Source organism: Pararge aegeria, chromosome 14 (assembly GCF_905163445.1).
Source record: "Pararge aegeria chromosome 14, ilParAegt1.1, whole genome shotgun sequence".
Classification (NCBI taxonomy): domain Eukaryota; kingdom Metazoa; phylum Arthropoda; class Insecta; order Lepidoptera; family Nymphalidae; genus Pararge; species Pararge aegeria.
Window position 1 is genome coordinate 2382581 of NC_053193.1, and position 17829 is coordinate 2400409.

The window sequence follows — 17829 nt, forward strand, 5'->3', positions numbered from 1 at the left end:
TCAGTTGTAGGTTCATATCCATGTAGCTGTCCAACAATAATTATAACGTCTCAAACGAGTCCTAAAGCATAGAGAGAGAGAAAGAGTAGGGTTTAAGCCTGTAGTCCACCACGCTGGCCAGAACATTAAAGAGAACTCTCAGTCATGCAGGTTTCCTCATGATGTTTTCGTTCCCCGTCGGATATTTTAAATGCTTAAAACGCTTAAGAAGCGTAGGTGTTAAGCCTCATATGCCTGTTATTAGACCAGCAACCACGCCCTTCAGACCGGACAGCATTGCAACATTGCTCCTTAGCGGCAGATACAAACATGGCGATAATACTTCCCGGACAAGCTCTGTCACAAAATGCTCAACGGATCCCAATCAATCGATCAATCAATCAATAGTCTAATAGTCCACTGCTGGGCTAAAGGCCTTTACCCATAAATACCAAGCGGGGCAGACGGGATCGTAATCATTAGTTGGTAATCAGGTTAGTAACTTAGAAGAAGAGCCGGCAAGAAAGTCATCTGCTCTTTTCCTGATTTCTAATTCATCAATAATTTGTAGTAATTACGATTTAGTAAATGTGTTTTAATCACCATCATCAACACAACCAATTGACGTCCACCTCTGGACATAGGTCTTTTACTCGCCTGATGTCGTCTATCCACCTCATTGGTCGACCTACGCTGCGTCTGACGGCGCGGGGTCGCCATTTTCGGTATAAAATGCTCAGCAGTGAAAGCTCTTTGATTGAGTTAATCATGCTGTGTTATGGAAGTGAGTAGAAGTAAAAGACATGTTGTACCAACCCCACATAGCTTGAGGATAAGGGCAAAAGACTATTAAAGTTTAAGCCTCAAAACAGATCTGAAGCTTTAAAACATTACGCGTACAAGTACCTACAAACGTTAGTGAAGGAAACCTAGCGTTACGTAAATTCTGGAAAGAAGCCAACGCAATGTTACGAGTAGTTTACGAAAACCAACCACCACAAAAATACTCCATCGAAGGCTAGGCCCGTTTATATGCAGTCTGTGATGTGATGACGAATAGCTAATTTGTTTTTCATATGGTCGTTCCAAATTTTAAAGAACCGGAAGTTTCAAATGCTTATCATCTGGTGTATAAGAATCTCGTAAACTTTTTTATGGATCAAGTAAGCAGAGGTCTGCCTTGACTGCAATCTCAGTAGAAGTATGGCAGTTATATTACCCTACCTTTATAGGTTTCTACGCGACAACGCTAAATCAGTTAGCGGCACCTCTTTGTCTGTAGTGTAGTAACTAGCCACGACCGAAGCCGTCCACCAGACCAGACCAGAAAAAAAACGTATGGCTGCATTAATGAAACGGCAAGGTAATTCAAATTGTGTTTGGCGTTAATAGGATCGTTACCTAAGTCGGTGAAAGTAAAGTGCGTTTGGTAGGACTCTTCTCTCTAGAAAATCTTTGATGTCGTGCCAAGGTTTTAATAAATATACAAGATTCAGCTTCCAGGAATCTATATGTGAATGAATGAATATACTTTTATTGAACACAACACAAAAAGAAAAATACAAAAGAATACAACGGGTACAATTGGCGGCCTTATCGCTACATAGCGATCTCTTCCAGGCAACCAAAAGCCTATTAAGAAAAAAGTATTATTAAAAGTATTTTAGTTTAGCAAGCTAGATATCAAAGGTTATCAACTTTTAACTTTTTTAAGTGATTTGCGTTTTTTAAGCCATTAATTATCAAGGAAAAAATTGTAATAAACCTGCGTACCTGAGAGTTCTAGGTATACAATGTTCTCAAAGGCGTGTGAAGTCTACTAGTAAGTGGACCACGGCCTAAAACTATTCTTATTTCGAAAGGGGACCCGTACCACACTGTCAAAGAAAAGTCTTTTTTTTGACAGCCTCAGCATGTATAGGCCGAGTAGAGATGGATTTGCTGTGCTGCGTGCAATCGAGGGATGGGCCCCACTTTAAAATAGCTTAAAGAGCCCGAGCTTAAGAATTGTAGGCAAATTGGAGCTTTAATACAATGTTAATAAGATTCATTTTAAACCGAAATTCATGTATTTTGACGACTCCTCGATTGTGAGCGAACAATTCTTGCAGTAACGCTCCAGTCTTAATCTGATATATTTAATAGTGGTTGTGTCTACACTCTACATATTACGAAAGCTGTATCGATACACAATCGTTTCGATAACATTTTTGTCTGGGTTGCCTAGTACGCACATGCATTTTGACTACCTAACGACGTTACGATCACTTAGAAAAGTCAAACTGTTGAAATCAGTACTAATATTATTGTCGCTAAACTAAAAATCCGATACCAACCGTTAATAGCCTATAAGAGTCTACTGCTAGAGTCTTGAACTCTCCCTCAGGGTTTGCCCTTAATCACCACGATGGACAGACGGGCTGGTGATTGCAGTGGATGGTAGTAGCGGCACAGAGGTCACTGCTGCCCCCTCTCCATAATATTCCCTTCGTCGCTTCACCCCGGGAAGAGGCGGGTTGGTGACAACGGTATCTTGAAGTGATGTCACCACACCACACAACCACTCGCCATTTTTGTTAAGGAGTCAGTGAGACTATCTCATGAAAAGTCACCGGACTTTATAATATCGATATGGCTAATACTTGTTTACATAACTACAAGGCTCAAAACGGTATGTTTGCTTTACAGAGTCGCTATTCATTATTTATTAATTATTTTAATTAGAACGGCCTGAAGCCAATTACGCTAATTGAAAAAAGGTAATAAATTAAAAAATAGCAACACAACAAATATTAATTAGAACGGCCTAAAGCCAATTACACTTATTAAAAAAAGGTAATAAATTAAAAAATAGCAACACAACAAAACGGAAAAAAAGCTTCGCAATTAACCAATATTAAAAAGAAAAACAAAAACAAACTAACAGAATTATTGATCTACATTTACACCGATTTCTTCCAAAACTCCAGACACTTGCTCATGTGGATTCAAGTGGGAGGTCCCGGGTTCGATCCTAGTAGGCGAAATTTGGGAATTTATAATTTCTGAATCTTTTCTGGTCCGGTCTGGCTTCGACCGTGGTTAGTAACCATCCTACCGACACAGGCGTGTCGCTAAGCGAGCATTTCGTTATGATGTCGCGTAGAAACCGAGTAGGGGTATGGTTTAAGTATAACTGACTTACTCTCTAACAAGTTAGCCCCCTACCATCTTAGACTGCATCATCGCTTACCATCAGGTGAGATTGCAGTAAAGGGCTAAATTATAGTGGAATAAAAAAAAAACATTTTTTTTTTATCCCACTATAAGTTAGCCCTTTACTGCAATCTCACCTGATGGTAAGCGACATTCTAATTATTCCCTTTCCCCGTCGAGAAAATGTCTCCTACCCATGGTAGCCGTGATAGACGGTCTACAGATCATTTCTACTTTGACCACGTGATACATCCAGTTACTCAGGCTTAGCTACCACGCGTTGTATACATAGTTGGAACTTTCCAAGCGACCAGACCTTACGCACATTGAAACAACGTTGTGCCATAGTGGTTGATTCACATTTCACATTCATATAGTGAAGCGACACGCGTTCGTCCAGACGTGTGGACTGTGCTGTGCACTGTGCGCTCTATACAGTTATAGCCATACGGCTGACGTCATCGCGAGTATCCGCTTAAATACCAGCGTGAATCAATTAAAGTGTTCCCTTTTCGAATTCGGAGCGCGTTCTATTTTCGTATTATCTGTTGCTAGACGGTATAATTGTGCATTCTTCATACAAAAAAGGTTTTAATACTCCTTTTGGAGTATTGCGGTAAGAATTTCCTTGTTATTATAATATCCAGTGATTTATTTATATTAAACGACCCTAGATATAGAAATTAACTGGGTTAATTTGTATCCAGTAGTAACTTTGAGGTCTTTATCCATTCGACACATTACCTACTCATTTGTTTACAAAATATAAACATATGATATGTTTAGGTAGAGTTAGGTTAACTTCGAAATTGAACACTTAACAGCAAAGGTTTTGCAACATCAAGCTTTATTTAACTAGAAATAAGGTATATTTTGCTCTGACGTTTATGTTTATATACTCACAATCGACGCTCTCTGAAAATATAAAGCACGAGTTTAAACTCCAAAACATCACATTTATGAATAATTGTATGGTTATAAATATATATTGTATCTATGTGGGTGCGAGCGTACCTATACCAAGATGCAATCTTTTACAGCGTCGCCTTTATTATAGCTGAAATGAGCTGTGGTTTTCAGTATATAGTGTAGATCCCACAGTGTACCAAACTTATCAGTCAGTCAAAGTTAGAAGGTAGGTACGTAGACGTAGATCTGTAGACCAATAAAAAAAGTTATTTTGTTAATATTTCTAAGGTTTTATTACGAAGGCTTAGCAATAAAATGGCGGCCTAGAGATCTGCTAAACTGCATCTTTGTTTGCCTCAATGGTCAAGCATAAAAAACCATTAAAGTTTTTATTGCACCTTTGCTTTATTGTTAAGTGTAGGAAGTTAAGATTCTACTTACCTAAAATATTGATTTTAGGAAAACCTACACTATTTTCAGTTTTTCCTTTCTTTTGACTTTAATACTACTTAATATACCTAGTAGTAATAGTGTAATAGTTAAAGTATATAGTGCCTACAGCAAGTCATTTGGCGTTCGAAGGCTAGCGTTTATATTAGTTTGTCCTTCCTTTCGTTACCTCTTTGTCTTTCTGTAAGTAGGTATTTTATTCATAATATTAAGAAATAGCTAGTAAATAAGGGTAATAACTACTCAAAGAAAAACTCGTAACGTAAGATACTTACCTACTCATATTTAGTTTTTATGGAATTTAACGGACGGACAGCATTCAAAGCAATGTGCGACAACTTTTCATAGCGTATTTCGTACTTTTCTAACGCATAGCTTTGTCCTTATCGTTTAGCTCAGAGACACTGGGGAAGTACATTTGAGGTAGGGTTGCCAGCATTATTTTTTTAAAGTAATAAAATAGAACATATTTTTATTGAAGACTAGGTAGATAAAGTTATACGACTACCTAAATAAGATGTCTTTTATAAAAAATCAATGGAAACAGTATTATTCGCGCTCATTGTTGCCATATATTGTTATGTTAATATGAGTTTACTTGTGTCTGCCATAAAAACTATTTTTTGTAATTAAAGCCACAAGTTAATTTATTTAAAATTTATGCAGAGGTATATATTAGTTTTTTGTTTTAATTTACAATAGTATTGTTGTATGTAATTATTCGTACGTATGTTTTTAAAAGTGTACCCCACCTTAACGTTTTCTTTTTAGTTTTTCTACTCCTAAGGTTGCCTGGCAGAGATCGCTATTTAGCGATAAGGCCACTTTTTATATCCTACTGCATGCTTGAAGTATCTGACCTTTTTTTTGTTTTTCGGGACTTCATGTGGTGTAGGTACCAATAAAGAGTTAAAATTAATAAATAAGTTATTTCATTACGTAACGTCAGGTACCTACATCAAGAGTGTAGATATAGTTGGATAACCATCTCTACAATAAAACAAGATTACAAAACTTTATTATAGAGTACGGTTGGCAACCCTAACCAATAGGCGCCATGTTTGAACCTGCCTGCATAGTTGAAAACTATAGGTATTTAGTTACATATAGCAATACTTTACCGCGTCTAGTGAACACAGACCAAATATTAACAAGAATCCGGTTTTGCAAGCGATAAGCTGTGGGCACTCCGTCTGGAATGTTGACGCCATTTTTAAGTGCCATCCCTTTCGCAATGCATACGTTGGAAAGGGATAGCTTGATTGTTTGAACGACAACTTTGCTTTCCCTTTAATTTTTTAATCCCTCTAATTGGGTCCTACTTTCAGTACCACAGTTACACATAACATATTCTTACCTATATCGGTGCGTATGTACAAAGGTAGGTACATAATATGTACTACATAATATTAATACTATGTTTGCGGTATGTTTGTTTTTTACCTACCTATATTAGGTACACTGCACCCAATCTGGACGAAAGTACTGCTGCAGGTAAGGGTTTACATAGCAGTGGCGTGCACTTCATACATCCGTAAAAGCACTGCTTACCCTAATTATTTGATATAACTCTTACAGTAGAAGGATTTTCCCATGTTATGCCATCTTCCTGCTTTATGCCTACCCTGGTCATAAATAGTATGCACGCCACTGGTACCTAAGTTGAAAGAATAATAATGAATTCAACATTCAACTAAAACACAGACGAGCGACTATAATAATACTTATTGTGTATACTGTATACCTATTACTGTGTTTGACTTATAAAAATACTAAGTATAAAATAACACAATTGCAGCTACTGCAAATCTTACCCAATACAATCCAATTGCCTACATTATGGAGGGTAGAGGTAAGGAGAGTCTTCTGTGTATATGAAAAAGTGTCGTCAAAATGTATTAAATTAGGATGGCGCCACATTTGCATCAGGGTAACTCTTAAAAGAAGCGCCAAATATAAATATTGTTAGAGTAGGCTTGAAAAATAAACAAGGAAGTATGGAGATACAAGGAAGTAAGGTTATATTTACCACAATATTTTGTACAACGTAAGTTGTTGAAATTCTCAATAATTAACTACTTTAGTCGATAATGACATTAATTTTTTTAACTCGGCATACTTCAATTCATCTACGATTGCTACATTCATACCATACCCTGTGCATCCACCAGCGCCATTGTGGATGATTTTTGAACTGTTATTTAGCGCAACAACTGGACACTTTTTCAACTTTTCTCCCATATAAGATGACTCTCCTTACCTCTACCCTCCATAGCCTACATGAATATTTCTGTTCTAACCTAACATTACATATTAGTGCACTCTAAACTTTTTTGGAGCACTTTATATATCGCTTAGAATTTTATAGTCGCGCACATGGTATAAAATTCGCCCACTCAGTATTCAGTTGCCCGCTTAGTTTCTTTATCGCAATCATAACAACAACAACTTGGTTAAGTATAACAGTAGATACCTTATTAGTGGTAGCCATATAACTATTTATTCGCTCTAACACAGAATTAAGAACATACATCTCACTTCACACCGTCAATTGCTAAATGGAACGAATATAATTGAATAGAATACTTTATTGGAACACAACACAATCGGTAAAAAACAAAGAAAACCGTAGTAGTACTTAGTGCTAGCGTGCAAAGGTGGCCTTATCACTAAAAGTGATCTTTTAAAGGCAAACTGAGCGTGCGAAGCCGATAAAAAGGTGAAAAAGGATGGTGACCGAAGCGACCGCCTGTTTTAATAAGCACTACTAAAGTGGAGTGGTTTTTGATGCTTTAATATTAGTCGTGTTCATGGTTTCTGTATATTCTTAATTCTGTGGTAGGTATATAACTGGGTTCATAATGTTGACTTTATTTACGGAAATTGATATCCTTAACTTTTAATATGTTGCTATCTACGAGAGATATTTTTGCGTATGTTCTCAGGGCTATCAAGTAGGTGTGAATAGATCATTGATTTAATAACTCATGCTATAGGTTGGTAGGCAATGAAATGCACTAAGTACTTAGGTACGTGGTAATTTTCCATTAAACTTTAATAAATAAATAAATAAATAAATATACTACGACAATACACATATCGCCACCTAGCCCCAAAGTAAGCGTAGCTTGTGTTATGGGTACTAAGATGACTGATGAATATTTTTATGAATAATATACATAAATACTTTAAAATATATATATAAACACCCAGACACTGAAAAACATTCATGCTCATCACACAAACATTTTCCAGTTGTGGGAATCGAACCCACGGCCTTGGACTCAGAAAGCAGGGTCGCTGCAAACTGCGCCAATCGGCCGTCGAATATAATAGATTCTTGCTTTGTATGATGTAACCATGCAAGCATGTCACCATACGGGCATACGCGACTGAGTCTGTTATTTTCGGTTAGTACCTATCATGACAAAATTTCGGCTCTTTCGCTTCGTGATTATGATAAACTACCTACACAGTAGTTGCATACAATTTTTTTTTTTTATTTCCAGAAATAGATATAACAGGAATAATTTCTAATTAATTTATTTATTATGTACAATAGTGAAGCGGTGATAGCGCAGTGGGTAGGGGGCCGTGTTCGAATCCCAGCACGCACCTAACTTTTCTAAGTTATGTGCGTTTTAAATAATAAAATATCACTTGCTTCAACGGTGAAGGAAAACATCGTGAGGAAACCTGCATGCCTGAGAGTTCTGCATAATTTTCTCAAAGGTGTGTGGAGTCCACCAATTCGCACTGGGCCAGCGTGGTGGACTATGGCCTTACCCCTTTCCCGTTGTGGGAGGAGACCCGTGCATATGATGATGATGATTATGATGATAATAGTTATTACAGCAATAATAAGCTAAAAAGCCTCAAAAAAATAAATATTAAAACCGACAAAAAACTAATAATGATGACACAATGAATTCGCGCATAAAGCGATCCCAAAGTTGAGTGTCCTTGACTTTAGGTTCATTAATCTTAGCGTATGAATTGAGACATCCATCCTTTTCTCTCCTTAACAAATGCAGCAATCGGCGAAACAAATTAAATGCAGTTGTCCCTTTCCCGTTATCGTATTTGTTACATTTGCCATGAATGGCATTAAAATATGTTTTGATTATTGTGTTGTTTATATTATGTTTATGTCTTCATTGGTTTTATCAAAAAATCAACTTGTGGTGCCAACTGTATTCTATTTCATTAATCCAGTACGGTTCGACATAGTATAATGCAAACAAATACCTACTGCCCTAAGGAAATTAAAACATTGGTTTTAACACAAACCGGTGGAATCTGGTTTAGATTAGTTAGCAATAGGTACCTTGATTTTTCCTTTATATAAACGGATATTCTTTATTAAATTAAACTAGGTAATGCCAGATGACGACCACGACGCGTCAAGACTGTAACGACTAAGAAGAATAGAAATGCGTTATTAGTATAATACAGCTGTATCATTCGAACGGAAAAAATATAGAAGCATAATTAGGTACTGCTCAAATCTATCCCAACGAAAACATAGCTATTCATGAAGCATAACATAGGTGCACTCTGAACTGACTGTATTGTTAACTAGCATGTTGGTATTGTACAAACATTCTCGAAAATAAAGGATTATTATTAGCCTCGGCTGGCTTATGAAGTGTGCCCCGCATGCGTTTAGTTAGCGAGTCACAATGCTGACAGATTTACTGCCGGCCAATCACGGCTTGTCCCGTGCTGCACGATATAAAGTAGAACCAATCATGTGTTTTGCGATTCAATTCATGGCGCGGACGCATATAGATTGATTGGTACCTACCCATTTCGAATGTCGAAAAGGCGACTTCGGTTTCTTTGGTTCGCTGGCTCCATCTAAATGAACGTTAACAATGAAAAAGTGAGTCTTTTAGTTAGGGATTACTCAATCTACCTAATTAATTCATAAAAATGTAGGAAAACTAAAAAACATCGAGATATTTTAACATTAAAATATTTCATTGTTTTTCGTCTGTTAAAGGCGCGTGCACATTATAAAATCAAATAATAAAATTATAATTATAGATAAATTTTCCCATTTTCAACACTCAATCATTTTTGTTACACAATAAATGTTGAGTGTTGAGTTTATTTTGTTAGTGATTATTTTATACCAATTTTTTATTGATCTATATGTATGAATAAAACTTATTCCTTCCGATAAAATATTTGATTACGTGCACTAAACTGGATTACAATCAGTATGATTTATATTTACTTGAAGCGTTTATATGTTTATCTTTATCTGAAAGACCTACTAAATTATTTACAATGTTTACATAATGGTAGACATTACGATAATCTCGAATTTGACCTCCAAATTAAACTATAACAATTTAATACGTTTTTTTAAATCGTAATCAGCTAATATGATTTTTTTTTTGTTGCAGGTTCATTTGCTGGCTTTCCTTGAGATGTTGCAGAAAACAGAACTTTAAATCTATGTCAAGAAAGAGGAAAGCATCTAAAACTCATAAAGGGAATAATTTTAAAAGTGTATATTTTAAAAGCGTGATATCGAGGACTAGCCGGTCCTTGATGAACTCCACAAGCTACAATCCTTGCGCTCTAACACTTTGTATTTCAAAAAGCCCTTGTCGCTATTCAGCCCGTGACCCAAGATTAAGACATTGGTCCAGAGAACTAATTGTCTCGACGTAGATCGAGTGACGTTTGGATTGTGAATCCAAATTCTTCTGTGTCATAAGAATAGATACAGAAAAGCTCGAGGTCGAGTAGTGTACGTACTTAAATTCGTACTTAACAGAAGCGCCCTTCGGCACTAATGGACACGGATAGAACCTACGCAAATGGCATCCCAGGTAAAGAGAAAGTTATCAAGTATGAACCGAAAGTACCATCTGAAGAGGAGAAGACTACGTCCCCGTTACTCACCAAAAATAACGACATCATTTACATCGACTCTGTAAATGATGAAAGGGATAAACCGCGAGATGCGGAAAAGTCTAGAAATGATCTTAATAAAATAAATTCGGTGAAGACGGAAGACAGTGAAGCAAAAGACAACGTTTTAACTGTAGTTTTTCAAAAAGACGATAGAAGTGATGAAGACGCAAAATCGACAAATGAAAGAGTCAAATTCTTGGGTTTGGGTGATGCTGACAGTATTTGCTCCAGTAAAGCACCGCAAGACAATGAGCCTCAGATACCTGATGGTGGGTGGGGCTGGGTTGTGGTTGCTGCTTCTTTTCTTATTGCCACTGTAGCTGATGGACTCGCTTTCTCATATGGATTGCTGCAAATCAAGTTTGTAGATCATTTTGAAACGAGTGAAGCGAAGACATCGCTGATTGGCAGTCTATTCATTTCAGTTCCTTTAATAGCGGGACCTATAATGAGCGCGCTGGTGGACCGATATGGATGCAAAAAAATGACAATGGTTGGTGGTTTATTTTCGACGGTGGGATTCGTAGCTGCAGCATACAGCAATACCGTAGAAGTCTTGTATATAACTTACGGTATTATTGCTGGACTGGGTATGGGCTTGTTATACGTAACTGCTGTTGTTTCAATAGCATATTGGTTTGAGAAACGTCGTAATTTAGCTGTGGGCTTGGGATCATGTGGAGTTGGATTCGGTACATTTGTTTACTCGCCATTGACAACTTATTTATTAAATGAGTATGGTTGGAGAGGTACATTGCTTCTCCTGGCTGGCACAGTACTTAATGTTTGTGTGTGTGGTGCTGTAATGAGAGATCCTGAATGGCTGATTCAAGAACAAAAAAAACAAAGGAATTTAAGTAAAAGTAAACGAGCCTCCAGTTCTACCTCAATTTCGGCAAGATCAGGTGGCGGAGAATCTATGTATCCTGATGCCGAAGAACTAAAGACTATGATAAATAGTGGAGAAACTCCAGAGCACATACTTGCAGCATTAGTCTCAGCTATAGCAGAGGCTGAAAATGTCGAGGCAGTTACAAAAAGAAATGCTGATTTATATAATCAGAAAGTTAGCTCTGTTATTAATCTACCTACATTTTTACAACAAAGCGAAAAGGTAATGTATTTTTTTAATAAATTTTTCAATACTGTTATGTGATATTTATTAGTATTTAAATGTTTTAATCGATATATAAATACACTTTTCCAGCTGCCACCAGAAGTTTTCAACCAAATAACATCAAATGAACGCCTGTATAATATAATTCTCCAAAATTATCCTTCTTTACTCTTATTGAAGAGTAGTTCAGAATCAAAACTGCCAACTGGATCGAGTAAAAAAGAAAAGGAAAAACTGAAAAAGCTCAAAAAGAAAGATTTCGATAAAAAACTCGAAATAGTAAAAGAGAAATTGCTACAGCCGATTCCAGAAAATAACACAGTTATGATTACACCAAAACAAGCACGCCAGGACTGGTTTTCTCGGCAAATCCAAACTGATCATAATTATCTAAAAGGTATACGAGTTCACAGAAACTCGATCATGCACCGTGGTGCCATGATGAACATTGCTAAATACAAGTTGCGTGCATCTTCTTGTCCTGACATCTATAAAAACTCTATGTGGTCCATGGAGGATCCAGTAGAAGAGGTAATATTTAAATCTTGCTATTTTAGATTACATTAACAATAATTTTAAGTTGAGTGTAACGTGTTATTACTATTTTACTTTCAGACTTATGCGAAAAAATGTATCCGCATGATAAACAAGACCTTTGACTTCAACATGTTTACTGAGTTCCACTTCCTCATGATGAATCTATCCACATTGGTTTTGTTCATTTGGTTTATCGTACCTTACTTTTATATATCTACATTCATGGAGGACAATGGGTATTCTGAAACGCAAGGATCTCTTATGTTGGGCATATTTGGTGTGGCGACTATCATTGGTATTGTAAGTACACACTTTTATTGTTGCTGACAGAAAATCTATTCCAGGATTATAAATAAATTCTGGGATATCCCTCTTAAACTACTCCGTCTAACATCAGATGTTGATGTTGATGATGTGGAGCGTCAGACCTATCTAAGAGTTTACTTAACATTGATTTTATCCAATATCCAATTCCGACAAACACTTCCTTTTTTGTATAGAAGCAGGCGTTACTTTGCGGAAATCCATGATATATTATCAAAATTAAGCTTAATTTGCTATACTCCGCGAAAAGCAGGAGAATCTGTGTGGTGTAATTTATAATTTCTTCAATCCTTATACTCCACACCAAACAGAACCTCGGCAATACACGCTCTACGCACGTTTCGCTCCGAAACCGGAGCATCATCAGGAGATGTTGACTTTACAATGATTAATTGACTTAACAATTAATCATTGTAAAGTCAACATCTCCTGATACTTCCTTTTAAAAAAAAAAAAAATTAATGGTATTCTTAATCAAATTCAAATTAAAAGTTTAAATTCAACTTATACAGAATACAGATAAGCGTCAGCAGATTATCCTCGTTTATTAAATTTGACTTAGTGATGTAAGCATAACGTTATTTCATGCTATCTACAGTATAAAGATGATTAGTCGTTTACGTTATCATTAATATCATAAGAAATACAGTAAAGAGATAGAAGAGATCTAATTATCTTATCTATACTTGTGCAGAAAAGCAAATATGATTTACGAGGTCTTATTTGCTTTTCTAAACTATTCATTTCAGTCAGATGAGTTTCATTTTGTCAAGGACAGTTTTCTTAAAAAATTTAAACACCTATTTGAAGATAAATTACATGTGTAGATAAATTACTAGTATAATTGTTAATATGTTATAGAAGTCTCATTGTAATTTATACGTCGTTAATTCCAGTTAAAAATGTATTTCATTCAGAATTCGCCCAGGGCATGATATGCTTCACATTAAACAAGTATTCATTCTGTTCTTGCACAACCTTACAATTCCATTTCTAAAATATGATGATGCTTATATTTCAGGTGGGCCTTGGATGGATCGGTGATCTACCATGGGTCAATATAACCAAGACGTATGCTGCATGCCTAATAGCGTGCGGTGGTACAATCACCCTCTTCCCCATTCTGATTCGCGTTATGGATGCGAAAGAAACCTACAGTTTTTACATCTTGGCCCTAAACTCAATGATCTTCGGGCTAACATTTTCAAGTTCATATTCCTATACTCCGAGTATATTGGTGGAGTTGATTGCTTTGGAACGATTTACAATGGCTTACGGATTGGTTTTGCTGAGTCAAGGAATAGGTCATTTGATCGGACCACCTATAGCTGGTGAGTTTAATTTAAATTTTTCGTTTACTCTCCCTCACTCCCAATGTTTTGTAAATAGGCATAGTACAATGAGCAAGTTGTTTGATCAAAGGCAATATATTTTGAATTTTGTCTATCATTAGTAGCATTTAGTTCCTCTTCAAATTAATTGATACAATTAGATTAGAATCTACTCCGCCATTCACCGAAACATTGTGAGTGAAGACGAATGAGTTGAAGTTTTAATTGAATATCAGATGTTACGTTAACGCCCATAATCTCAGCTAAACGATTTGTTAATACTCATATTATCTTGTATCTAGTTGCAGGAATTCAGCGATATTTTTGAAATGATTGTGTCATATATTAATAAATGTAGCAGGAAATAGGAAATGTTTGAAATGCGTTTTCAATTAATGCTTACATTCCAAAAATAGATCATTTTAATTAGTAGTTAGTTGCAAATGTGTCGCAGTTTCAACAATCAACAGTCGTTATTTTAAGCTAAGGCGACGTTTATTATCAGTATCGAAATAACTATAAGATTATATCTTTTATGAAATAAATAAATAACTAAATATAATACGACAATACACACATCACCAATCACCATCTAGCCCCAAAGCAAGCAGCTTGTGTAATGGGTACAGAGCTGACTGATGAGTATTTTTATAATTAAAATACATAAATAAACACCATACTGAAAAACATTCATGTTCATATACAAACATTTTCCAGGTGTGGGGCATTATTGTCTTTATATAAGACTAGCTGTTGCCCGCGACATCGTCCGCTTTTGTTTTTTGAAAGACATGTGCCTCAAAATTCAAAAAATTCAAAATTCAAAATTCATTTATTTCAAGTAGGCCTAATATAAGCACTTTGGAAACGTCAAGTCTGTCTGTGTGTAGTGACTCTACCACCGGTTCGGAAGGCAGATTCTACCGAGAAGAAGCCGGCAAGAAACTCAGCAGTTGCTCTTTTCCAACATTAACAATTTACATTTTACATTTCAAAATTCATTTTTCTATCTTGTGAGAGATGAAAGCGGAGCCGGATGCTTCGAAGCAACCTTGTCATTAAGAATCATTAATGTGGCAGCATTTTATGTATTTAGGATAGCTAAGCCTGGTGTAAAATCGTCAAACACTTTCGTCCCCTCTCCCGAGAGAACTGAGCTTAATTTCAGATAAAAAGCATCCTATATTACTTCTAATCCCTTCAGGAATATGTGTACAAAGTTTCGCGATGATCGGTTTAGTAGTTTTTGCGTGAAGGCGTAACAAACAAACTTACACTCACATTTATAATATTAGTAGGGAAATATGGTGGTCACTAAAGCAAATGATGGATAAGTAGGACACTCTCGACTTATGTTATCATTACGTGTTCAAATAAAAGTCATGATTAAATTCCAATTGTGATATTCTTACTAACTCGAGTCAACTTGTTAGACTCTTATATTAATACGTAAGTTAAATAATTAATCTGTTATCACTTTATGTTATCAAAATGTAAACATGTTATATGACATCTATTTATGAAAAATCAATACATAATTACGCTTGGTAGTTAATCTCGAATTTTCATATCTAATTAATCTACAATGTGTTTGGTGTCTTAAATGATAATACTTAATAAAATTATTTATTGATGACACCTTTATTTATGTCTATTATTTTAAACAAAGAGCAAAACGACTAGCTTTGCTTTAAAATATAAGATAATTGATACCATCTAGATAGCTGCAAAGTGTTTTGTAATTCCGAAGGATTTCTGATATCTTGTGGATTATATAAATTAATCAAAACTTTGTTTTCCATCACTTCCGCGTTGAATTCGTTGAAATACCTTTTTTCTGTGTGTATCAATGCATTTTATTTTATTTCAGGAGCTCTTAAAGACAGAACTGGGTATTGGGACGCGGCGTTTTATGTAGCTGGAATATGGGTGGTTGTCTCTGGATTCCTGGTGGCTGTTATTCCATACACTAAGAATTTCCGCATAATCGGAAATGCTCCATTGGCTAAAGACGTCGCGGTAGATCCTGAACCAGGAGTAAAGATCATCATTGCGCATTAAGATAAGGAGTTAATGATAATAATGACAAAGCTGTGGGGAGAATTGCTGCCGGCTTCTCAATCTATGGGTTTGACAGAAATTCAAATGAAAAAGAAGAAGAAGAAGAAGAAGTTGAATTCTGGTCTACTCTGCCGGGAAATAATCCTCCTTCCAGTACATATTATAACGGTTATGAACCAGGAACTCCAAAATATTGATTTAACGGGTGAAAACAGATGTCTACATGTATTTATTAAACTCTTTTATCTCACTACTACACTCGATATAATATTACCGTAGAAAAAAACTATGTCTTTAAAAAAACTTTAATTAAAAAGATAAATTTGTCTAAAGTTAAAATAGGGAGTATTGGTTCTTAACCGTCGATATGTGTTTACAAAGTGTATATTTAAGTATATTTATCTTTATTTTTACAAGCAAGTATATATTAATAGTGAATTGTAATAGTCGAATTGAGTGTGTTAGCGTTTTTTAGGATTTTGCACATTTTTTTTCAATAAAGCAAGAGAGTTAAATGCGGTTCCGTAATCGAAAAACTGATAATTTTTATGGAAACTTTTGCATTCGTGGATAACAACAAGTACGAAGTTTGTAACATTGTTTTATAGTTTTAATGCTAATATTAAAAAGAACAGCGATATATATATTAAAGAGAGACATAATTTAAATTTGATCAAGATCGCATAGATAAAAATAAATAAGTAAAAAATCTGTTTGCTTTACTGAATTTTGTATATTCAATTGTTAAATAACGATAACTCATTCCAATTATGCCCACGATTCTTCTCTTTCAAATAAAAATTAAAAATTAAGATTTTTTCTACTTTCGCACGGAACCGTAAAAGTAAGAGCTAAATTACCTTAACTTACCTAGCAGACAGTTAACATTAACTTTAACATATTTTTTGTATTGAGAGGTGTTTATTAACTTATTATTATTATGTTCTTGTCACAAGATTAGTAATATTTTTAAACTTTTGAAATATGTATAACTTTAATTCGTTCGTTAGGTTTCTGCAGTAGAAAAACGTGTATTTTCTTATGCATGAATGTGTGACCTGAGTGTGGATTTTCTTAAGTTTCAAGCGAGACAGATGTGAAATAATGATGAAAAAATAAATCATATGAAATAATCTTATCTTAAAAGTGCTCATCCTGAACGAAAGCATATTATAGTGACCAGAAGTCATGGTACACATCTATTTGTACCAAAGTAAATGAAACTACCTGGTACAAATTTATGAGAAATGTCTGCCCTACTATAAAATGCAAGGTAAATTAAAGTAAATAGAAAACTGATAGCATTGTACTAATCTATTTTGCTAATGTATACAAAATTTTCCTGACTTAAATGTTAAAGTAATCTATACCCACCTTTATAAAACGACATGCGAGATGTAAAAAAGCTTTGTAGTACTTATTATAATGTATTGTGGAAAAATGTTTTAAAGGTACCTATAATAAAAAAAGGATCATATTTACCTTAATATACAGCGCGAATTTAAAACTTACTTATTATAAAATCGTTTGGGTGTATTAAAATAAATTTATTCATGCATATTAGTATTAACTTGAGTAACATTTTTACATATTTTAAACACTTACAATAAATAATTTGTATATTATTAGTAAATCTAAGATATCCTTTTTTGTACGAAATATTTTGAAAGTATTCTAGCTATTAAGTTTTGAATCTACTTACTTAACTTTTTGCTAAGTTATAAATTTTATATCCAAGATTTATCCAAGAATTAGTTGGTAGGTAATTAAAGTTTGGTATTTGAATTGGGTTGTTTTATTTATATACTCGTATCTATACGTTTAAGAAGACATTTACAATAAAAACACTTTCCAGTGGAAAACCATAAAAAACCTTAGGAAAGAAGTATCGAAATATTTTTTATAAATAAAAGAAATAACATATGCAATTTTATGATAATACTCACCTTTCGCTAAAAACCCAAGAACCCCTTTTTTTTAAGAAGAATAATTAGT

General features: G+C 34.9%; 1 protein-coding gene across 2 annotated transcripts in view; it reads left to right on the plus strand.

Moving 5' to 3' along the window:
* LOC120629194 overlaps nucleotides 1–17402 on the plus strand; it is a 47318-nt gene extending 29916 nt beyond the window's left edge. Inside the window, exons 1-6 of one of the 2 annotated variants that reach the window (XM_039898037.1) lie at nucleotides 3563–3790; nucleotides 9948–11578; nucleotides 11672–12112; nucleotides 12197–12418; nucleotides 13464–13773; nucleotides 15644–17402. In XM_039898037.1, coding sequence (XP_039753971.1) covers nucleotides 10343–11578; nucleotides 11672–12112; nucleotides 12197–12418; nucleotides 13464–13773; nucleotides 15644–15834 — 2400 coding nt within the window. In that variant the 5' untranslated portion in view covers nucleotides 3563–3790; nucleotides 9948–10342 and the 3' untranslated portion in view covers nucleotides 15835–17402. Of the gene's footprint in view, nucleotides 1–3562; nucleotides 3791–9947; nucleotides 11579–11671; nucleotides 12113–12196; nucleotides 12419–13463; nucleotides 13774–15643 lie in introns of those variants that run through there. The other variant, XM_039898036.1, reaches the window with a different exon arrangement.
* The last annotated feature ends 427 nt before the right edge of the window (nucleotides 17403–17829 follow it).